At 43.8% G+C, this 24,936-nt stretch overlaps 1 protein-coding gene across 1 annotated transcript in view; it reads left to right on the top strand.

The window, feature by feature from the left end:
* Positions 1-235: 235 nt before the first annotated feature.
* The window catches only part of LOC100563621 (cathepsin D), a 38,124-nt gene continuing 13,423 nt past the window's right edge, over positions 236-24,936 (top strand). Inside the window, exons 1-5 of the mRNA XM_062957267.1 lie at positions 236-366; positions 14,820-14,970; positions 15,974-16,097; positions 19,542-19,660; positions 22,167-22,366. Coding sequence (XP_062813337.1) covers positions 302-366; positions 14,820-14,970; positions 15,974-16,097; positions 19,542-19,660; positions 22,167-22,366 — 659 coding nt within the window. The 5' untranslated portion in view covers positions 236-301. The remainder of the gene's footprint in view (positions 367-14,819; positions 14,971-15,973; positions 16,098-19,541; positions 19,661-22,166; positions 22,367-24,936) is intronic.

Genomic DNA, 24,936 nt, shown 5'->3' with positions numbered 1-24,936 from the left:
GGGGATTGGAATCGTCATGAGTTTAGAAAAAAAAAAAAGGCCCAGCCTTTTCCAGGGTGCTCTTAACCGCCTGGAATGTGAACCCCAATAATTGCATGGAATGGGGGCGGTGAGCCCCAGCCAGCCCAACCAATCAGGATCCACAATTAAACATTCCTGGGGCCAATGGGCGAGGCAACTTTGCTTTCTATGCAGCCGGCCAAGATATACATCTTGTTCTCCCTCGAGACAAGCAATCTGGGAGCAACCAGGACAGGACAAAGGGCAACCCTTCTAGAGGTTGTCAAAGGACGCCCCAAAGATGGGAGGACGAGCCTGGATTGCAGTGTTGCTTCTGGCAGTGGTCAGCGTTCAAGGACTGATCCGGTGAGAGAATGCAAGATGTTTGCTCTTGGTGGAGAGACTAAATGGCTGTCATTAGGTTTTATGAGGATCTTGGGGATTGACTACTCTGTGATTCTTGACCTGTCGGGTTGTTCTGAATTGTGACTAATCTGATGCACAACTTGAGTTCTCTGAGATGTATAGCCCAACAAGAAAGATAAAAATGTGGGGTGTAAGATGTCTGGATGGAGGTGGAAGGGTCTAGTGATGCAATGTCAAAACTTTGGTCCTCCTGATGCTTCAGACTTCAGGTCTCAGAATTCCTGGCCATTGACCTAGCTGACTGGAGCTTCTGGAAATTTAAGTCTCAATACCTAGAGGACACACATTTGAGAACCATCTAGGGCCCGTCCACACAACCATACAACCCAGAATATCAAGGCAGAAAATCCCACAATATCTGCTTTGAACTGCTTTATTTGAGTCCACACTGCCATATATTCTAGTTCAAAGAAGAAAATGTGGGATTTTATTCAGCTGTGTGGAAGGGGCCTGAATAACATAGAAGATAGGATATATCTGGGAAGAGATTTTAATCTAACACGTCTTCCCCCTCCAGATGTTACCTACAAGTTCTACCATCCTAGGCTAAGGTTGATGGAGTTCAGGTACCAAATGGTTCTCTCTGAAGTCATCAAATGGGCAGGGCAGGCTTTTTCTCCAGAAGATAATCTGATTAACCAGGAGGTTGATGGGTTGGGAAATGCAGAAGTAGGGTCAGCTCCAAAGAATCAATGAGGCAATCAGAAAGGTGGAGTTTTCTCCTGAAAGAGGAGCTGCAGGAAGTAAAACAGAAGCAGTGCTGAAGCTCAAAATTTCAGGAGTCTTCACATCATCTAATATTTCACCGATGAATCCTGGGGAACATAGGGAGAGATAGGGCAGAATATAAATAAAGTTTTTATTTCTTCTTTTTATAACATCAGAATATGGTCTTATTAATGAGAAAGAACAGACAACTGAGGAGAGAATGCAGCAGTTTGCTTTTGCCTGAGCCTACTGGAGAGAGCATGATTCTGCCCCTTCTTGCCTCTTCCACTCTGCTAAGTTAAATGAGAGAAAACCCCTTTTGCAATTTTGAAGTCAGATTGCAGCAACTAAAGTAAGCTGAGGACAAAAGGGGAAGAGATGACAGAAACTGAAACATTTGGAAAGCAGGAGAAAAAGTGGGAATGCAGCCGATTAATTGAAATTCTCTCTGACAAATCACTATGGTTGAAAGGTATAGGCTCTCTGAAAGAAAAATTAGGACAATGTCCAGAGCTCTGTATAAAACTATGTGGAAGATCATGTTACCACCTCTTTTTGTTATGGAGGCTGCTCTCCCTTTAACAGTTGTGTGACGGGCAAAAATCCAACAAAGTAAGCTTCTTGCTCAAGTTGTGTATTTGTCAAACATCTGCATGCTTCAACTTTCACGAAGTTGTAGCTTGTTGAAAATGGGAAAACTGTCTGAGGAAAACTGTCATTTTTAAATTACTCAGCAAATATTTAATAAAAGGTGGCCACGTACATTCAACCTATCAGTCAGTTGGTATCCTTATTGAATATCAAGGATACTGGTCAGTGTGGGTGTGTCTACACTGTTGAATTAATGCAGTTTGACTTTGATGATTCAGTGCTATGGAATCACAAGAGTAGTCGTTCTACAAGATTTTTAGCCTTCTTCCAAATAATATTGATGACTCATCAAGCTACAAATCCAAGTTTGATGAGATATCAGTACTTTTGGTTTCAACCTGCATTAATTCTACAGTGTAGATGCACCCCATGAGAGAGAATTGGATTTGGGACAAATCTTCCCATGAAGGGATGGGCAGTATGAAAGGATGGAAGCACGGGAAGAATAGAGAGGGAAAGAAAGGATGGGGAGAACCAAATACTTTGTTATGTGGGCCTAGCCTGATTCCCACAGGTGCGATGAAGGAAGATGTACCATTGTTAATGCTGAAATATCATTCAACTGCCTGTTGGGTTCTGCACACAAAATGTGTCTGTGTGTGTGCCATCTTATCCTTTTCCTCATTCAGCCCTGCAAATCCTATTATAGTGGGCTGGAGGGCTACCAAAGGGATAACCTGAAGCCCTTATGGAAACTGTGCAGTTTAAAACTCATATTTATCATTTATATTCTGTTGTTCTATAGCTATATACATACCAGCATATAGCATATAATACTATAATGGCTAGCCAAAATAAATATATGAATCTCTACCTCTATTGGAACAATACATCAGCCAGGAGAAGAAATAAAGATTTAATTTTAAAAATGCTGATGGAGAACAGAATACTGTACAATGTACATCTAAAACAGGATGGACTCAATGGGATTACAACACCATAGTGCTATCATCCCAAGCATTTCATTGTCCAAGGAACAAGTGTGATCCTGCATACAATCAAATTAACCAATTAACTAATAACTGATCAGGGGACTTCAGTGACTTAGTTTATCCGGTGGACAAGTCTACATAGGGACCACCAAACACAGCAGCACGCAGGCAAGAATCAAGGAACATGAAAGGCACTGCAGACTAATTCAACCAGAGAAGTCAGCCATAGCAGAGCACCTAATGAACCAACCTGGACACAGCATATTATCTGAGAACACAGAAATGCTGGACCACTCTCACAACCACCATGTCAGACCACACAGAGAAGCCATTGAAATCCACAAGCATGTGGACAATTTCAACAGAAAGGAGGAAACCATGAAAATGAACAAGGTCTGGCTACCAGTATTAAAAAAACAAAACAACAACTCTAAAATCAGGACAGTAAATAAAGAACAACACTCTGAAAACAGGCGAATTCCAGACATGAATGAATCAGGGCCAGTTAGCACCTTTCCTCAGACAGGAAGCATCCAGGCGTTGAATCTTCAAGGCCATTCAATGCTAATCAAGATGATCAATTGCAACATTCACATTTGCCTCAAACAGACAAGAGTTCTTTCTCCCAACCTGGACTTTCCACAGATATATAACCCGCACTTGCCTAGTTTCCAACAGACCTCACAATATCTGAGGATGCCTGCCATAGATGTGGGCGAAACATCAGGAGAGAATGCTTCTGGAACATGGCCATACAGCCCGGAAAACTCACAGCAACCTAAATCTCCAACTAATTTGCAGGAGATTGGAAAGGATTTTTTATCATTTTCTATTGTCTAATATGTCTTTGGAACTAGGAATCCTCCAGATGATGTGGAAGGCCAGTTTTTGCCAAGATGACCATGGATGTGAGCTGAAGTAATAGTACATTAACCATATGAAGAAACTTAAACTAACACTACCAGAAACTAAGGGCCCTTCCAGACAGGCCCTATATCCCAGGGCTGATCCCAAGTTTTGTGTTTATCCCAGATTATCTGGCAGTACGGACTCATATAATCCAGTTTAAAGCAGAAAACCTGGGACCAGATTCTGGGATATAGGGCCTGTCTGGAAGAGCCCTAAGAATGCTGAGAAAGAAGGGTATTTTTGTTTGGAAAGACCTTGGTTCTGGTTCCTGATGTACCTCACCTGGCCATACGTGAAGATTCAGAAACTATGGAGTCTTTCGGATGTTATTGCAGTACAACACCTTCAATCCTAAATTAGAATTGCAATTCAACAACATCTGGAGGGCCTCACGTTAATTATCCTTGCGCTAGGTAGTGTGTCCCAGAGTTTTCCTTAGAACAAACAAACAAATAGACTATGACAAACCTTAAACCTGCCAACCTCTGCTGTGAGACACGTGGTTGCGGAATCAATTTTCTCCTAAGGGCTAGTGATTCATAGCGGAAACAATCAATTGGAGTCCTACAACTAAATATTAACTAGTTAACTAATTTGGCGTATCAATCGATTACATAATAGTTTCTTATAGATTACTGTTGTTGTTGTGTGCCTTCGAATCCTTTCTGACTGATGGTAACTTTACGGTGAACCTCTCCTGAGGTTTTCTTGGCAGTATTTGCTCAGAAGAGGGTTCTCTTTGTCTCCCTCTGAGTCTGAGAGAGTGTGCCTTGCCCAAAGCCACTCGGTGGTTTTCCATGACAGAATGTGGATTTGAACTATGATCTCCCAGAGATGTAGTCCAACACACAAACCACTATACTACACTGGGATTTCTATCATAAATGCAAATATTGAAATGCTTGAGAAAGTATTGCTGTGATGATGCCATCTCAGTACAGTATACTAAAAGTGGATGCACTGAATTAAAACATTGGATATGGGGTATATCCCTTCCTTTGTTTTGCTGTTGAGGGATCCTTATATTATTGATCCTATTTTTTTCAGCGGTTTAGAATATGTGGCCTTTTGGTGGTGGATTATCCAACATTGTTAATAGTGAAATCGTCATGGGAAGTCCAGTCCAGCAAAATTTGGAGGACCATATATTTCCTGTCCTTATATAACTGCAATAGGCTCTCCACTTTTGTGAAGGTTGGAAGTACAGAAATCTCAATAGTGGAGAAAAAAAGTAAATTATTATTATTATTGGAGAAAATAATAGGAGAAAATGCTGCTAGAACAGGGCCATACAGCCCAAAAACCATTATTATTATTATTATTATTATTATTATTATTATTATTATTGACACAAAGACACAGGAAACGAGATGTATATGCTGGATTTCATATCACAGAATCACAAGTCGAACACCTCCCAAGTGTTTATTATTATTATTATTATTATTATTATTATTATTATTATTATTATTATTATTTTATGACACAGCAAACAAGATAAACATAATAGATATACAACATAGATAGACATCATCATCATCATCATTATTATCATTATTATTATTATTATTATTATTTGATACACAACAAGGTTAGTACACAGCAAATAAGATCACTATGCTGGCAATTGTATTGGATCACACATCAGACACTTCCCAAGTGTCTAGGACTGTGTGATGTATCGGTGAATAATGCATGCAGATCCGAGTAGGGTGGCCTTTTGCAGTGGACAGATGGTAATTTTGTCAGCACCAATTGTGTTTAAGTGCAGGCCAAGGTTTTTAGGCACTGCACACAGTGTTCCAATCACAACTGGGACCACCTTTACTGGCTTGTGCCAGAGTCTTTGCAGTTTGATCTTTAAATCCTCATATCGTGTCAGCTTTTCCAATTGCTTCTCGTCAATTCTGCTGTCACCTGTGATTGCAAGATCAATGATCCATACTTTATTTTTTAACATGATCGTGAGGTCAGGAGTATAGTGCTCCAAAACTCTGTCACTCTTTAATAATAATAATAATAATAATAATAATAATAATAATAATAATAATAATAATAATAATAATAATATGGGGAAACATCTCTCTAGGGAACTCTAAGTCCTCCAACGTCATCTTCTGCCAGAAGGCACCAGCATTCTTTGGCAGAGAAGGTTAATAACCTTGTCAGACTACAATGTCCATGATTCCATATCAGTGAGTCATAGCAAAGTGGTATCAAACTGCATTAATTAGATGTACCCTTGAAGATTACTGTAGCATCAGGCTACAAATGCCATTGATTTGCTGGTGGCATACATGCCCAGAGGACAGGAGGCAACCTGGCACCAATCCTGCATTCAAAGCAGGCAAGTGCTATCTGTGAAATGACATCCTCCCAGTTCTTCTGGGATTTCCTTGCCCTTGCCAGAAAAGCTTCGCCACCCACCAGCTCAACTTGATCTTCCTCCCAAACAGTGAGATAAGAACTATGCAGAAATAAAGAGTTTCATAACACAGACTGATGAAAGAGACACGGTGTCAGCTCACCACAGCCGCTCCTGAATGAACACACGAGACTCTCTGTGGTATCACCAGGAACTTTTACTGTAGGAAACATGAACATCAGAAAAGCCAAGAATGGGAGGCTCCGGCCAACCCTCCTTTATATACCCTCCCCCTCATTTGAACAGTCTCTTCCCGCTCAGTAAAACCCCGCGCAAATTCCCCGCCAAGTCCATCAGCCGTTTCTCCTCCGAGTCCTGGGACGCAGGTGTCTTATCAATGTCAGTGACCCTGAAACTCAGAGCCACATCCAGGCTCTAGTAGCAGGGTTCTGACATGGCGTCCTCCTCCCCTTCGTCCTGGAAGGAAAAGATTAAACACAACTATTGTTCTCCGCTGTCCAGAGTTCCTTTATACTTTTTTAACAGGCTGCAATGGAATACCGGGTGTACCTTTCCTAGGTCCTTTGGTAGCCTCAGCTCATAGGTCACTTCGTTTATTCTTTTTGCTACCCTGAATGGCCCTATATAGCGTGGAGCCAATTTCTTGGATGGGAACCCCAATTTCAGGTTTTTTGTGCTCAGCCAAACCAGATCTCCTTCGCCCAATTTGTCCCCCTCTCGGCGCCTACGATCCGCAAAGAGCTTGTACTTCTTTTGTGTTTCCCGCAATGCCTCTACCACGGTTTGCCACCCTTGCTTGATTTTGGCCGGCCATTCCTCGTCGGTCTGGCCCTCCCCTTCCTTCCACTCGGGTAGCCTGGGGAAAGGTGCCACCTCCTGTCCGTATACTATTTCGAATGGGGCACGACCTGTGGCCGAATGTACGGCCCCGTTAAAAGCCATCTCAGCAAACGGAAGAAGGTCCGCCCAATCATCCTGTCTATAATTGGTGTACATCCTTAAGAATTGGCACAGTGTCTGTTGGGTACGTTCGACCCCCCCGTTGGTCGCGGGATGAAAGGCCGAGCTCAGGTTCCTTTCTGCTCCTAACAGCTGTAAGAATTTTCCCCAAAATTTTGCAGTAAATTGGACTCCCCGGTCACTAATTATCTTGTCGGGACACCCATGTAGGCGATATACATGCTTCACATACAAATCAGCAAGTTTTTCAGCTGAAGGGAGTTTTGGCAGGGCCACAAAGTGTGCCTGTTTTGAGAATAGGTCCAATATTGTCCAAATGTATCTGTGGCCTCTGCTGGGGGGTAGTTCGCCTACAAAATCCATGGCTACGCATTCCCATGGCCTCATGGGCTCCACCACCTTCTGCAATAGCCCCTGGGGCTTCCCCGGTGGTGTTTTTCCCTCTGCACATAATTCACACTGCGTGACGTATCCCCTGGCGTCTTTCCTCATTCCGGGCCACCAGCATTGTTTGGCCAACAGTTTAATAGTCCTGGTGGGGCCTAGATGACCCGCACCCTTGTTATCATGGTACTTCCTTAACATTTCTCGTCTTAAACATTCAGGAATATACAATTTCTTATTTACAAACACCAAATCCCCACACAATTCTCCCTTTTCTTTGTTTGTTTGTAACCATTTGTCCATTCCATACGCTCGCTTCAACTCTTCCTCCCATATTTCTCCTCCCCCCGTGGAAATGGCAGTACGTTTGTTTTCTTTGGCCGCTTGTGCTCGAGTTAGTACTGCCAGGCCCCATTGCTTATCAAGAAAAATACTCCCTTCAGATTCCTGAATTCCTCCCCCGTGCTGAGGCATCCGAGAGAGAGCGTCAGCGAGTATATTATGTTTCCCCTGGAAGAATCTGAGTCTGAAATCAAAACGGCTGAAATATTGGGCCCATCTAATTTGCTTCGCTGATAGTTTACGAGGGGATCTTAGATACTGTAAATTTCTATGGTCAGTCCACACCTCAAACGGTGTTCCACTTCCTTCCAGAAAGTGTCTCCAGCACTCTAGTGCTTTTAGAATCGCTAAGGCTTCTCTCTCCCAAATCGGCCAGTTTTTTTCTGTATCGCTAAACTTTTTTGACAGATAGCCACATGGCTTCAGGTTCCCCCCCTCGTCTTTCTGTAGCAGAACTGCCCCATATGCCCGGTCTGACGCATCGCAATGTAATACAAAGGCTTTAGACATATCAGGGTGCTGTAGGACAGGCTCCTCAGTAAAACGCTTTTTAAGGGCTTCGAAAGCTTCCTGGCATTCTATTGTCCAGGTCAGTTTGGCCCCTGGGGCCTTCACTTTGGCTGTTTCTCCCCTACCTTTAGTCTTTAACAAATCCGTTAATGGCAAAGTGAGGCGCGCAAAGTCCTTGATAAATGTTCTATAGAAGTTTGCGAACCCTAGGAAGGATTGCAGCTGCTTCCGTGTTTTGGGGGCTTCCCACCCCCTCACGTCTTCTACCTTCGCAGGGTCCATCGCCACTCCCTGGGAGGAAATCCTATACCCCAGAAAGTCTATCTGGTCTTTATTGAACTCGCACTTGGCAAGCTTCGCATACAGTTTTGCTTCTCTCAACTTTTGCAGGACTTCCCTGACTAGTTCTATGTGTTGCTCCTTAGTCCGAGATACTAACAATATGTCATCTAAAAAAACAAAGACTCCCTTGTACAACAATGGATGCAACACTTCGTTGATTAATTGCATGAACGCGGCGCCTCCGCCGCACAAACCGAAAGGGAGCACACGATAATTGAATAATCCGAATGCACAGGAGAAGGCCGTCTTCCACCTGTCCTCTGGTTTAATCTGCAATTTATGGTACGCTTCAATTAAGTCCAATTTAGTGAATATCTGTCCCTCCGATAACTGGGCGATCAAGTCCTTCACTAAAGGTAGGGGGTATTTATTTCCAGAACTGATTGCATTCAGGCCCCTGTAGTCAATGCAGAGCCTCAGCGTTTGGTCCTTTTTGCGCCTGAACAACACAGGCGCCCCTAGAGGGGAATTTGAAGGCTCTATGAAACCCCTCGCTAGGTTTTTATCAATGTATTTTCTCAGTTCCTCCTTTTCCCTAGCCGACATTGGGTATATTTTTGCCTTAGGAAGCTCTGCTCCTGGGACTAGCTCTATCTTCACTTCAACTCTCCGCTTCGGTGGGAAACTGTCTGCTTCCTTCTCATCAAATACGTCCACAAAATCCCGATACTCTGGGGGTAATTTATCTGCCAGTTCTGCTATCCTGATAGAGTCTTCCTCCCCCCTTTTCCCCGGCTCCCTTTCCACTTCCTGGCTCCCTCCTTCCAACTTCATCCTGAAGATCATGCTCTTATCCTCCCAGTTGATTTGCGGGTTGGCCTGCCCCAGCCATGGCATGCCTAGTATAACATTATAGCTGGCTATTTGTGATATCACAAATGACACCTTTCCTTCCCAACTCCCTATCTTACACTTTACATCTTCGGCACTGTACTTAGCTAATGATCCCGATGCTGTGGATCCGTCCAACTGCGAAAAAGCTATTGGGGATTCTAGGTTCGTTCTTTCGCATCCCAATCCCTCGGCTAATTCAGGGGAGATGATGTTCCTGGAACATCCACAATCCACAAATGCTTTGCAGGTTGCTTGTTTGCTGCCACTTTCCAGCTGAATGGGGACCACTATCATGGCTTTGTCCTGACTTACCAACCCCCCCGAGTGGTGCCTCATCGGTGGTTCTTCCTCGGCGCGTTTCCCTGCCACGGCTCTTGGTTTGGGCGGGCCTCCGCCTTCCCCTTTTCTCTGCCAGCACTCGGCAGCCCTGTGGCCCAAACGGCCGCACACGAAGCAGCCCCTCCTGCTGGTGCTCACGTTCCCTGTCGGCTCCGTTCTCCTCCCGGCTGGGGTTGATCCCTCCTTCCGGCTCCCCTCTTTCATCTGCGGCCGCTGCTGTAGCCCTCCTCGGTGCCTCCTCGCCTGGGCCAGCGATGTCTCGATGCGCCCCGCCAGCTGAATCCATCCGCGCAGTGTGTCAGGCTCATCACGATGCACCGCCCAGGAGAGGATCTCCCGCCTGAGCCCCTCTTTGAAGAGTTCTATCTTTGTCACTGCAGACCATTCCGGCACCTTTTCAGCGAGGCATTGGAACTCCTCCGCATACTCAGATACCGACCTCTGCCCCTGGGAGACGGTCTTCAACTCCTCCCTCGCCCGGATCTGCTCCAGTGGATCTCGGAAACGGGTCTCCAGGGCCCCCATAAAGCGTCGGAGTGACCCCAGACATGGGTCGCGCCGCGCGTGTAGTTGAACGTACCAGCTGGCCGCTCCCCTCTTCAACACTGCACCAATGGCCCGTACCCGGCTGGATTCCGTTCTAAAAGTGTGGGCATTGTCCTCCATATAGCCCCTCACCGTGGTCAGGAAAAAATCCAGTTCAGAGGACTCTCCCCCAAACTCGATCCTTAGTTCCTCTCGTCTCGGTAGGGGTCCCTGTGGTGGCAATCCCCAATTCTCCGCCCGTCGCAAGCCCCCTTGCGGGCCAGTGGGCCCCGCTGCTGCTTCCCTTTGTCCTGTGCCACGCCCGGCATTCGCCAGGGGCACCAGGGTCTCAGTTGGGAGCGTAGCCGGGATTCTCGGAGGCTTTTCCCCTTCGTCGTCACTCTCCTCCACCCGCGTCAGGCTCGTTTGGATCTTGGGCCGGGCACCGGGCTCCTTTCGCATTTCCCTTCCCTTCGGTGCTGGGAGGTCTGCAAAGCCCTGGCTGCTTCCCATGCTCACGTCCCACATTGAGCTAGCCCGGAGTTCCCTTCCTCGCTCCGGCTCCGCCAGAACCGCCAGGCGCTCCATCGCCCTCGACATCACTGCCAGGGTGGTCTCCATCGCCGACATCCTCTCCTCCAGAAACACCATCTTTTGCGGGCCTGGGGAAGGTGAACCTTCCTCTCCTCCGGTGCTATCTCCCCGCACCACTCCGCGCCTCTGGGTTACCCCATTTGGCTGGGCATAAGCGGTGGATGACGCCAGGGCCGCCAGCTGGTGGAACTCAGCGTCCGTCTCGGGAGTGGCCCTTTCCGACCTTCCTCCTCCGGCGCCCAAGAGCTCTTCATCCTCCACTTGCATGTTACACCTCACCGCTACAGCGGGATGGTGTCCGTATTCTTGGCTTAGTGTCAGCTCACCACAGCCGCTCCTGAATGAACACACGAGACTCTCTGTGGTATCACCAGGAACTTTTACTGTAGGAAACATGAACATCAGAAAAGCCAAGAATGGGAGGCTCCGGCCAACCCTCCTTTATATACCCTCCCCCTCATTTGAACAGTCTCTTCCCGCTCAGTAAAACCCCGCGCAAATTCCCCGCCAAGTCCATCAGCCGTTTCTCCTCCGAGTCCTGGGACGCAGGTGTCTTATCAATGTCAGTGACCCTGAAACTCAGAGCCACATCCAGGCTCTAGTAGCAGGGTTCTGACACACGGTTTCTGGTCAGAGGGGTGCCAGCTCCAGTGTGACCTCGGAGGACTGCCCCAGCGATGCCACCCCACACACATGCTTTGAGCTGTCAATGCTCTGTCTTATACATCTGTAATTATTTTACCTGCCCAACCCTCCTGCCTACAGTTGGGTGATGCCCAAGTAGCAAGGTGTTCATTAACACATTGTGTGTGTATTCCTTTTTAGTTCATATACTTCTATACAAGTAATGGGAAATAAAGGAATCTTGCATAAGCAAAGCCAAATGAGAGGGATGTATAAGAAGACTGAAGCTCAAGTGGAAATTGGTTGTTGATGACAAAACAATTGGTGTCCAACGCCCATCTTTAAATATGTAACCAAATAAAACCCCATCAGTGATGTATCTACATTTGCTCTTTGGCACTGATACTATGGATCCTGGAATTTGTAGTTTGGTGAGATACAGCTCTTTGGCAGATAAGGCTAAACACCTTGTGAAACTGCAGCTCCAAGCATTGAGTCATGGCTGTTGAAGTGGTGTCAAATTGCATTAATTCTACAGAATAGACGCACCCTAAGAAAACAGCAAAAAAAATCAATTTTGTTGGATGGGTAACAACATTTTAAAAGTTTGTTGTTGCATACCTTCAAGTCGTTTTTGATCTATGATGATGCTGTCACAGGATTTACCTGGCAAGATTTATTCAGAAGTGTTGTCAAAGGCTTTCATGGCTTGAATCACTGGGTTGCTTTGAGTTTTCCAGGCTGTATGGCCATGTTCTAGAAGCAGTCTCTCCTGACGTTTCACCCACATCTAGTGTCCTCAGAGATGGTGAGGTATATTGGAAACTAAGCCAGTGAGGTTTATATGTCTGTGGAAGGTCCAGGATGGGAGGAAAAACTCTTGTATGTTGGAGGCAAGTGTGAATGGCATGATTAATGACCTTGATTAGCATAGAAAAGCCTTGCAACTTCAAAGCCTGGCTGATTCCTGCCTGGAGGAATCCTTTGTTGGTAGGTGTTAGCTGGCCCTGATTGTTTCATGTCTGGAATTCCCCTGTTTTCAGAGTGTTGTTCTTTATTTGTTGTCCTGATTTTAGAGTTTTTAAAATACTGATAGCCAAATTTATTCAGAAGTTTGCTATTGCTACTACCAAACTCTGCCGGGAGACACAAGGGTGAGGAATCAATTTTCTAGAGGCGATTGATTCATAGCGGAAACATTCAGTTAGAGTTCTACAATTAAATATTGACTGATAAATTAATTCATCATATTAAATGATTGCACAATGGGTTCTCATAGATTGCTTTATTGTTGATTGATTTGTGTTATTGTTGTGTTTTATATTGTCTGTTTTGCCTGGACTGGCCCCATGTAAGCCGCCCCGAGTCCCCTTGGGGAGATGGGGCGGGGTATAAAAATAAAATTGTTGTTGTTGTTGTTGTTGTTGTTGTTGTTTTTGTGTGCCTTCAAATCCTTTCTGACTTATGGCTACCCTAAGGTGAACACTGGTCTCCCAAAGCTGAGTGTCACACACAGTGCCATAACATTCCCCATTTCATAGATGGAAACCAGGACACATGTGGTCAGAAAATAACAGAATATGATCAAGATGTTATTAATGAGGAAGAACCAACAAGCTAGGAGAAACTGCTGCGGTTTGCTTTTGCTTGCGGCCCCTTCTGCACTGCCATATAAAATCCAGATTATCTGCTTCGAACTGGTCTATATGGCTGTGTAGACCAAGCCTGGAAAACTTTGGCCCTCCAGATGTTTTGGATTTCAACTCCCACCTAAGCGGCTGAGGGGGGAAAGGAGGGGGCCTGAGGCTGTTAGGAATGGTGGGAGTTAAAGTCCAAAACACCTGGAGGGCCCAAGTTTGCCCAGGCCTGCGCTAGATGCAGTTCTTTCCTACCATTTTCTTGCTGCTGTTATATTCATGATAACTCCCTGACTTCTCCAAGTTTTCGCTTCCCCTGAGTAATCAAAAAGGACAAAAATAGAAGTGAAGCTGTTCCCCTCCCCACAACCCAATATTCCAAAGACTATTATATCAATATCTGTCTGCACCTCATTGAAAGCCTGCCCAAATACTCCTCATAGCTGTGGCGCAGCTGGCTAGTAACCAGCTGCTATAAATCACTACTGACCGAGAGGTCATGAGTTCGAAGCCCAGGTCGGGTTAAGCCTCCAACCATTTTAAAAAAAAAATAGCCCGGCTTGCTGTTGACCTAGCAGCCCCAAAACACAGTTGCATCTGTCAAGTAGGGAAAATTTAGGGACGCTTTATGCGGGAGGCTAATTTAACCACCATAAAACTGCTCACGAGGAAAAGAAGAAGAACAGCCACCAATGGACGGTGAAGCAACAGCTCCCCCTGTGGCCGGAATCGTGAAGCTGGAAAGATGTTAAAAAAATGCCTCTGTGTCTGTCTAAAACTGAATGTTGTTTGTCTGTTGGCATTGAATGTTTGCCATATATGTGTTCATTGTAATCCGCCCTGAGTCCCCTTCGGGGTGAGAAGGACGGAATATAAATACTGTAAATAAATAAAATAAATAGCTAAGGGTGCGTCTTCACTGTAGAATCAATGCAGTTTGGCACCACTTTAACTGCCACAGCTCGATTCTACGGAATTGTGGGTGTTGTCATTTTACAAGGTCTTTAGCGGATGCTTTGCCAAACTATAAAGAGCAAGATTCCAAAATACTGAACCATGCCATTGAAAGTGGTGTCAAACTGCATTAATTCTGTAGTGTAGATGCACTCTGAGATGATGATATATTCTTCACGGAGTATAGTGTTAGCGATAGACTAAGAGTAAGATGGTTGGACTGGGCTTGGGAAGATCTGTTTTTTTGTGTGGAACGACTTGAGAAACTGCAAGTTGCTTCTGGTGTGAGAAAATTGGCCGTCTGAAAGGACATTGCCCAGGAAATGCCTGGATGTTTTGATGTTTTTATCATTCTTGTGGGAGGCTTCTCTCATGTACCCGCATGGAGCTGGAGATGATAGAGGGAGCTCATCCCCTCCTTCCCCGGGTTGGATTCAAACCGGCAACTTTCAGGTCAGCAACCCAACCTTCAAGTCAGCAGTCCTGCCAGCACAAGGATTTAACCACTGTGCCACTGGGGGCTCTGAGTTCAAATCCCCACTTGTGGCCATGTTTGTGTTTTGGTCAAGTCACCTTTCAGTCTAACCTACCTCAAAGTCATGCCAGAAGACCTAAACATTTTAGAGAGGTATTTTCACAGGTTAAAAAACTGTAATTTCTTTATTTGATGTTTGTCATTCTGACGGAGGTCCCATGCCCCTAACTCCAGCAAATGTGGAAGGCTGACTGCAATGTCACCATCTGTTTTTCTCTCCATGGCAGGATCCCACTGAAGAAGTACCCATCTGTCCGGAACCGATTTGGTCGCTCTGGCGTCCCCATTGCTGAGGTGTTAAGGCGAGGGGGGCTCAAGGCTGGGAAGCCCCCAGGTTCATCTTTGGTCACCCGGGAGCGTCTCCACAATTATATGGATGTAGGTACCTCTTCTCCTTCCTTAGTGGGAACAGACATAAGATAGTGGAACATACCCTGCAACTTTTCAGAGATGAAACCCAGGAAACATGTGGCCGATCAACATAGCCAAAATTGGGTGTTGTTGAAGGCTTTCATGGCCAGAATCACTGGGTTGCTGTGAGTTTTCTGGGCTATATAGCCATGTTTCAGAAGCATTCTCTCCTGACATTTCACCTACATCTATGGCATGCATCCTCAGGGGTTGTGAGGTCTGTTGGAAACCCGGCAAGTGGGGTTTATATATCTGTGGAGTTCTTTCTCCCATCTTGGACATTCCACAAGTATATACACCCCACTTGCCTAGTTTCCGACAGACATCACAACCTCTTAGGATGCCTGCCATAGATGTAGGCGAAACGTCAGGAGAGAATGCTTTTGGAACATAACCATACAGCCTGGGAAACTCACCGCAATTCAGTGATTTCGGCCATGAATGCCTTCAACAACACATTTCATTCCTTTTCATTGCCCACAATGAACTGTCAGCGTCGCTATAGGTAAAGGTAAAGGTTTCCCCTGACGTTAAGTCCAGTCATGTTTGACTCTGGGGGTTGGTGCTCATCTCCATTTCTAAACCGAAGAGCCAGCGTTGTCCGTAGACACCTCCAAGGTCATGTGGCTGGCATGACTGCAAGGAGCGCTGTTACCCTCCCGCCGCAGCGGTACCTATTGATCTACTCACGTTGGCATGTTTTCGAACTGCTAGATTGGCAGGAGCTGGAGCTAACACCGGCCGCTCAAGCCGCTCCCAGGATTTGAACCTGGGACCTTTCGGTCTGCAAGTTCAGCAGCTTAGCGCTTTAACGCACTTCACCACCGGGGCTCCAACGTCCCTATACCATCCAGCATTTCATAAATGAAAGCCGGTAGCCAAGGAAACTCCTTGGATCTCATCTTCTCCAGGGGCTGAAAATTCTGTACTGACTTTTCTTCTTTCTTTCTCCATTTCTTCTCCCCTCCAGGCGCAATACTATGGAGACATCTGCATTGGAACCCCGAAGCAGTGCTTCAGTGTTGTCTTTGATACCGGCTCATCCAATCTGTGGGTGCCTTCCTCCAAATGCTGCCTCTTCCATCTGGCATGCTGTAAGGCCCATATTCCTCAACCGATGCTGAAGGGATGGCCAGGTTGCCGTGCCCGATGTTACGAAACATTTGTTAAACTGGTTTGCGGATGAGAAACAGCATGCTGTAACAATTAGAGCATTGACCTAAGAGAGTGTCCCAATTCATCCCCCAATGGCGATTTTTAGGTTTATTCACCCATGTTTTTGATCACTTTGAATTCCTGTTGGCTGTGGAATCATTTTCCTGGCTCATCTTACTTGCTCTCTCTGGTTTAGTCATCTGTTTAATTGTTATTTTAAATGTCATAAGCTGCTTTAGGGGGCCTTTTGAGATGTAGAGGACTCTTTTATGAAATCAGATATAATAAGCGCATTTATTGCTCTGTAATGGGTCAGGGGAGGGAGGAAAGCCAATCTTCCATCTTTTGGCAATTTTTAAAGGTGTGATTTCTGCAGGAATGTTGGAAGTAAGTGTGGTGGAATGCACCAAAGGGCAAACTTACAAATTCACTGAGGAAATAACAATGAAGTAAGGGACTGGGCATTTAGACTTCTAAGCCAGAAAACTTTGTTGTCTCATCAAACCGTATCATTCCAAGATTCCAAAAAATGCAGATATGGACTGTGATTTTTTTTATGTTATGGTCTATGTTGTATAGGGAGCCCGCGGTGGCACAGCAAGTTAAACCGCTGAGCTGCTGAACTTGCTGACTGAAAGGTCGGCAGTTCGAATTTGAAGAGCAGGGTGAGCTCCCGTTGTTAGCCCCAGCTTCTGACAATCTAGCAGTTTGAAAAATGCAAATGTGAGTAGATCAATAGGTACTACTCCAGCGGGAAAGTAATGGCGCTCTATGAAGCATGTTGGCCACATGACTTTGGAGGTGTCTACAGACAACTCTTTGGCTTAGAAATGGAGATGAGCACCAACCCCCAGAGTCGGACATGACTAGACTTATTGTCAGAGGAAATCCTTTACCTTTACCTATGTTGTACAACTTTATGTATACTTTTTTTAGATACGGATACATAATATGATATGTAAACCAAATGAAATTGGCCCAGAAAACCTGGGTCAACATATATATGGGTCGATGCAATACCTTTTTCTGACTCGGCGCCATTTCTTGTCTTCTGCAATGCCCTTTTGGCACTTCCCTGCCTTGACAGAGAAAGTTAGTGCTTCATTTAGGCTCTTACTGGGGCAAAATCATACAAAAAAGAGCGTTAAGATAAGACACGTAAAGTGCATCTACACTGTAGAATTAATCCAGATTGATGCCACTTAACTGCTGTGTCTCAATGCAATAGAATCCTTGGATTTGTGGTTTGATGAGACACCAGCATTTTTTGGCAAAGAAAGGCTAAACATTTGGCAGGTCTTACAAATCCATAACTTTTAGCCATACTGGTTAAAGTGGTATCAAACTGCTTTAATCCTACCGTGTAGATGTATCCATACTGAACTAGAATCATAGAGTGGGAAGTAACCATAAGGGCATCCAGTCCAACTCCCAGACACACAGGCCCCTTCTACACTGCCCTATAACCCAGGATATAATCCCAGATCATTTGTTTTAAAATAATTATATGAGTCTCCACTGCCGGATAATCTGGGACAAGTAGATAATCTGGGATCGGATCCAGGGATATAGGAGCTGTGTGGAAGGGGCCACAGTTTCTTACTATGTGACCATTTCATCCATAATCTAAAATTATTTGCCCCCCACCCTTGCCCCCAAGAAGGGCAATCAAGGGAATTGGAGTTCTATTTGTGAATGTCGAATAATAGGTAAAGGTAAAGGTTTACCTCAACATTAAGTCTAGTTGTGTTCGACTCTGGGAGTTGGAGCTCATCTCAATTTCTAAACTGAAGAGCTGGTGTTGTCCATAGACGTCTCCAAGGTCATGTGGCCAGCATGACTGCATGGAGCACTGCTACCTTCTCGCCGGAGCGGTACCTATTGTTCTACTCACATTTGCATGTTTTTGAACTGCTGTGTTGGCAGAAGCTGGGGCTAACAATGGGAGCTCACCCCGCTCCCTGAATTTGAACCGCCGACCTTTAGGTCAGCAAGTTCAGCAGCTCAGTGGTTTAATCCGCTGCGCCACTGGGGGGGCTCCATGAATGTCGAATAGTGTATGGAAAATTTGCCATCATACATTTTAGAGCCAATCGCTGTGAGCCTCTGGTCTTTTTCTTTATTCCAATAATGGCTGCTAAGGTAGACAGAATTGCTTTGTTGGCCAATATTGTGCAAGAGAAAGTTAGTTTTTAAAATATATGTTTCGTAACTTTAAGACAGAGTTTGGACACTTGCAGAACGCTGACAGAATGCCACTCATAAGGTAACTACCATTGTGGAAGGACTGATTTTGGAATACTGTATATATTCAAGTATAAGCCTAGTTTTTCAGCCCTTTTTTTAAGACTGAAAAAGCCCCCCTCGGCTTATACTTGGGTGAGGATCCTGGTTGGCTTATATTTGGGTCAGCTTATACACTAGAATATATGGTACATTTATTATTTTTCTCTATTATTATTGGTATTATTACATTTATTATTTTTCTCTATTATTGTTGCTACTATTACATTTATTTTACTCTATTTTTATTATTATTATTATTACATTTATTATTTCACTCTGATATTATTATTATTATTGCATTTATTATTTTACTCTATTTATTATTACATATATTATTTTCCTGTATTTATTATTATTATTATTATTACAGTAGAGTCTCACTTATCCAGCACTCGCTTATCCAACGTTCTGGATTATCCAACAAATTTTTGTAGTCAATGTTTTCAATATATCGTGATATTTTGGTGCTAAATTTGCAAATACAGTAATTACAACATAACATTACTGCGTACTGAACAACTTTTTCTGTCAAATTTGTTGTATAACATGATGTTTTGGTGCTTAATTTGTAAAATCATAACCTAATTTGATGTTTAATAGGCTTTTCCTTAATCCCTCCTTATTATCCAAGATATTCGCTTATCCAAGCTTCTGTCGGCCCGTTTAGCTTGGATAAGTGAGACTCTACTGTATTTATTATTATTATTATATGTATTATTTTACTCTATTATTATTAAAAAGGATACATATGCACATTTCCATTGAAGAAGGTGAGAATAATGTTTTGATCAGAGTTGGACAGTCTTATCTTAAATTTGAGCTTTATGTAAATATTCAAAAACATTTCACCTACTGATGCCTCAATTAATGTAATTTTATTGGTATCTATTTTTATTTCTGAAATTTACCACCATCGGCTTATATTGGAGTCAATGTTTTCCCAGGTTTTTTTGTGGTAAAATGAGGTGCCTCGGCTTATATTCGGGTCGGCTTATACTCGAGTATATACGGTAATTAGAATCCAGATGCATTAGAAAAACCTTCATTTCTATCACTACACGTGGATTGATTTTTTTTTTCACTCTCTATGTTTTCAGGGGTTCACAGCCACTACCGGTCCTTCTTTTCCCGCACTCACAAGTCCAACGACTCCAAATTTGCAATTCATTATGGAAGCGGCAGCCTCAAGGGGTTCTTGAGTGAGGATGTGGTTAGGGTGAGTAGCTACAAGGGGTTTTGGATACTCTATGGGGACGGTGGCATGATATAAAGAATACTCCTGAGAAGACGTAAATACAGTATAATAGAATCCGAATTGGACCTGTATCTATGGTTTCATTTATCCACATCAGCAAATGTATGTCTTCTCTAGGCATTTTGTAGTCCCTCCAGTGTGACTCTATATCAGGCATGGGCAAACTTTGGTCCTCCAGGTGTTTTGGACTTCAACTCCCACAATTCCTAACAGCCTCAGGCCCTTTCCTTTCCCTCTGCAGCCGCATAAGCGGCTGCGGAGGGAAAGGAAGGGGCCTGAGGCTGTTAGGAATGGTGGGAGTTGAAGTCCAAAACACCTGGAGGACCAAAGTTTGCCCATGCCTGCTCTATAATATTCATGTGCAGAAAGTCCTGAATTTTAATAGGGTATGCTATTATCTACAATTTACTTTTGCTTCTCCTCTCTGTTACATAAAAAAGAGATGAAAAGGGATGCAGATCTAAATGGCCTTTTCATCTAACAGCCTCACCATTAAAGTTCCTCAAGAAGGCACCTTGACTGGAGTGTCGGCAGTTTACTTACATATTTCAATGTAATTGACGGATCGAAAGCTTAATTGGCTCAAAGATTAATCAGCTACAGTGCAGAGAGAGCTTTAATTAGAACTATTCTCAAATTCTTCCTGATTATTATTATCATTACTTATTATGCATGCAGCGGCATCTGTGGATGTGGCTCTCCATAGGGTTTCATAAGCAATGAAAAATATAGGTCTCGGTCCTGCCGAGCAAGCAATGTAAATTTTGACACAGATGAGGCAACAGGAGGAAAGAAGGGGAAAGGCGGTAAAGGAAAAACTGAGACAAATGGAAGGATAAAGATACACTGAGCATTGGCTTCTGAAAGGGATTAAGAATTTGACCAGCATCTACAGTGCAGAATTAAAGCAGTTTGGCACTCTTTAACTGCCATGGTTCAATGCTATGGAATCCTGACATTAGTTTGACAGACCTTGGAAAACTACAACTCCAGGATTCCATGTCATTGAACCATGGCAGTTACAGTGCTGCGAAACTGCATTAATTATACAGTGCAGATGCATCCAGATGTGTTGGGCTATGGCACCTATGTCATCCTCATCCAACCTTAGTATAATCTATAGTGGTGGCCATGTCATCTAGAACAGGCCTGGGCAAACTTCGAACCTCCAGGTGTTTTGGACTCTAACTCCCATAATTCCTAACAGCCAGTAGGTTGTTAGGAATTGTGGGAGTTGAAGTTCAAAACACCTGGAGGGCCCAAGTTTGCCCAGGCCTGATCTAGAGTCATTACAGGACATTAAGTCATTAAGCTTTCCAGGACACAGAGTGGTCTCTCATAATAGAAGCCTGGTTGAATATTTTCTTTCATTTTGAAACAAATCAAATTCCTTATGTGGTGCCTGAACTGGAAGAACTGTGGTTTGTTTCATCTATGTTGCAACACAAGCCAGCATCCGAAATTGTCACAAGGTTGGGGTCACCATCAAACACAATTATACAAATCTTCAATCCACTCCTTTGGCACAAAAGGAGAGGGGAGCACATGGGGCACAAACCTGAGTCTTCACATGTGCCATATAATAGTAATATAATAATAAAACTATTTATATCTCTTCAGGGGACTCAGGATGGTTTCCAACATAGCAAGGAAACTATAGGTAAAGGTAAAGGTTTCCCCTGACATTAAGTCCAGTCATGTCCGACTCTGGGGGTTGATGCTCATCTCTATTTCTAAGCCAAAGAGCTGGTGTTGTCCGTAGACACCTCCAATGTCATGTGGCCAGCATGACTACATGGAGCGCCATTACCTTCCCGCCGGAGTGGTACCTATTGATCTACTTACATTTGCATGTTTTTGAACTGCTAGATTAGCAGAGGAAGAAAACCATACAACAACTTAAAACCATAGAACAACAAAACATAATGAGCATAAGTACATTAAACATACAAACCAATCAATTGACTACAGGCTTAAGAACTAATAACAAAATACTCCATCAGCGGGCCAGGATACAGTGATCAAGGGTTTAACGTTGGGGTGGCCAACTATGAGGTGTTAGGTGGGTCAAGTGTAACAATACTGTATGGGTCCATGAAGTGGATAAAGTGCAGAGTGGGGTCATTAATGTGTGCAAGGCAAACACCAATCACATCACTGACTCTTAACATCTGATCCATTTTGGCCAAATTTGAGTTCCTCATTTCCTTCTCCTTGACTAAACTTCCCATTATCCCTGACTGACTGGGACTGATGAGAGTTATAGTCCAGACCACTGGAAATTGGTCATGTTGGAAAAAGCTAAGGATTTGAAGCAGGAAAGATGCTGATGTTGAGGAATTGTGCCAAAACTCTGTCCTCATAGCTGGCCGTGAGGATAATAAAGGACATGGTGGAAATAGGCCATTATAAGGGTGGGTTGGATGGTGGAAAAGGTCATGATGCTTACATTTTTACCTTCCCATAGATAGGTGATATGACCATTCACAACCAAACATTTGCTGAAGCCACAGATATGCCGGGTTTGGTTTTCGTAGCTGCGAAGTTTGACGGCATCCTGGGACTGGGTTATCCCTCAATCTCGGTGAACAACATCACCCCCGTCTTTGATAATATGATGAAGCAGAAGATGCTTGAGAAGAACGTCTTCTCATTTCAGCTCTGCAGGTATCAGCCTCTGATATATGCCCTGCCTTCCTCTTTTCTCTCAACCTGTTTTTGTCTTTTACCAAATCTAGCTCTCTCTCCTGTTTTCATTTCTTCCCTTTTTAAGGCTGCTTCTTCTGGAGTCTATGTTGTTTGATTACAAAAATCATAAAGTTGTTGGATTACAATTCCTTCTTGATCATTGAAGCCCCCTTGGGAACCATTTCCCAACAACACCAATTCAGCCATAGGTTCCTTTTTCCCTTTTGCATTAGCAAAAATCTGCAAAAACGCTTGTAGATTTTTGAGAATTTTGCTCTTCCCAGCAGGGCGGCCCCAAGTAATTTCTTTTTATGCGGGAATCTGGGGAAATAGTTTTGTAATTGGTTTGACATTCTTCTTCCCAATGACTCACTAAGACTGGGTTAGGGTTTCAAAATGCCTCACTGTACACAGTACAATTAGAGGTTTTATTGCCAGGTGGAGCACAGTCCCAAGTACATATTAAGAGCTGATGGTAACTTCATGCATGTTACGTATATGCCTAGGATTCCTATTATTTCTCTTAATTCTGAGCTAATTTCTCAAGTGGCAGGTAATTCTATTACGGTTCCAGCTGCTGTTCTATGCTCTTTTATAGTAATTGTTATGAGAGTTTCTTTTGGGCAAGAGAATAGCGGGAAGTTACATTGTGTTTTGTAATATGTGTGCATTTACAGTCATGCAAGTTGAGCGAGTAGGGAACAAACCTGCAAGTTATTTCTGTGGTCCTGTGAAGGTCTATCCAAGTGGTTATCCGTGGATTCAGCATATTCTCTCTATTCAGGAGGAACCTACCGTATGAATTTATCTGGCATTCTTCTTGATGTGTCCTCAGTTTGTGATACGGAGAGAAATACAAGCACAAAATAATTGCCATAGTGCAAATAGTGGTGAAAAAATGACCAGCTACAAAATTGTCAACTTCCACACAGCACTCCTTTGTGTATTTATTCCATGCAAAAACCTAAAATTACTCCTACCTTGGTGGATCTATGAGGATTTCTGATGTTTTTGAAAAAATAGTGTATGTAAAACCAATTCGCCATCTTACACGTACAAGAAAGGGCTTCTGCCATGAAGACACATCAGATTGAAAATACTCATCCAGTTTAAAATGTAGATTGCTTTTATAGTCTACAACAACCTTGAAAGGTGGGATGGGTTGGAAGTCATAGAGAGGGAGACTTGACCAGAAGTATTTGGTGCTGTTTATAACCACAGACGGATTTAAGTCTCTATGGCCAGGCATAAATCTTTAGCATAGAGGTTTCCAGACCTTTCATGTTGGTGACACACTTTTTAGATATACTTCATCTTCACAGCTACGATTCTACACTGATGGGAAGCTTCCCACCAATGTGGAAATCATTTATTGGACAGATGGCAAGTTCTTTAACCTTAGCAGGCTGAAAGCCAAACGTAAGGTCACAACAACTTCTGTTTTAGAACTCCAGTATGCTGATGATAATGTAGTCTGTGTTCATCCAGAGGAAAATCTGCACGCCACATTAAACACTTTCACAGAATGGAAGGCTCGGCCTCTCACTGAACATCGAGAAAACCAAAGTGCCCCATCAACAGGCACCAACCAATCCCTCTGCAATGCCAGAAATAAAGCATAATGGTGTAACGCTAGAAAATGTTGACCATTTCCACTACCTTGGCAGCCACCACTCCACAAAAGCCAACATCGACACCAAAATACAACCCCCTCTGAGCTCTGCGAGAACTGGGAAGCCCTGGCCCTTGAGCGCTCTAGCTGGAGGTCAGCTGTGACCAGCAGTGCTGTGGAATTTAAAAAGGCATGAATGGAGGGCAAAAGAGAGAAACGTGCCAAGAGGGAGGCACATCAAACCAACCCTGACTGGGATTTTCTTCCACCTGAAAACTGATGTCCTCACTGTAGAAGAACATCTGGGTCAAGAATAGGGCTCTACAGTCACCTATGTATCCACCTCTAAGAAAATACACTTGGAAGGCCATCATACTCGGACAATGAGGGACCACCTAAGTAAGTAAGTACCAAACCAGTTCGTTACAGATTTATTGTACTACAATCCCCATCACTCCAGCATAGCCATTACTCTGGTGCTCTGATGATACATATTTCCTCCCTGTTCATTTTTTCCAGGTTCATGCTCTTGGGCAAAAACTCAAGACTCAACAACACTTAAGTTTCAAGGATACGCAAACTGTTTTCATTTGGGCAGAAAAATTAGTCACCAGTATAGAGAATAAGGCTGTAATTCTGCATGCAGTTCTTGGGAGTCAATCCTACTGTTCTCAGTTTGGCTTATTTCTGAGTAGTCACGTATAAGGTTGCACTTTAATTTAGGATTAGTTGACTGTGATAAGTAAACAATCCTTCGGTCTATATCAATTTGGTCTAATGTCTTCTATATCTCGCTTAATATAGCAAACATGCTCAAAGCCCTTCGGGACCAGGTGGTTTATAAAGGCAAATAAAGTAATTAATAAGGCTTTTCTTGTAGCTGGAACACAGTGCTGACTTCTGAGTCCTTCAAGTATTTCCATATCACAGATTTCAA

The sequence above is a fragment of the Anolis carolinensis genome, chromosome 6 (assembly GCF_035594765.1).
Source record: "Anolis carolinensis isolate JA03-04 chromosome 6, rAnoCar3.1.pri, whole genome shotgun sequence".
NCBI lineage: Eukaryota > Metazoa > Chordata > Lepidosauria > Squamata > Dactyloidae > Anolis > Anolis carolinensis.
The sequence above is the reverse complement of the archived record's forward strand: the minus strand, read 5'-3'. Positions and strand labels throughout refer to the sequence as shown.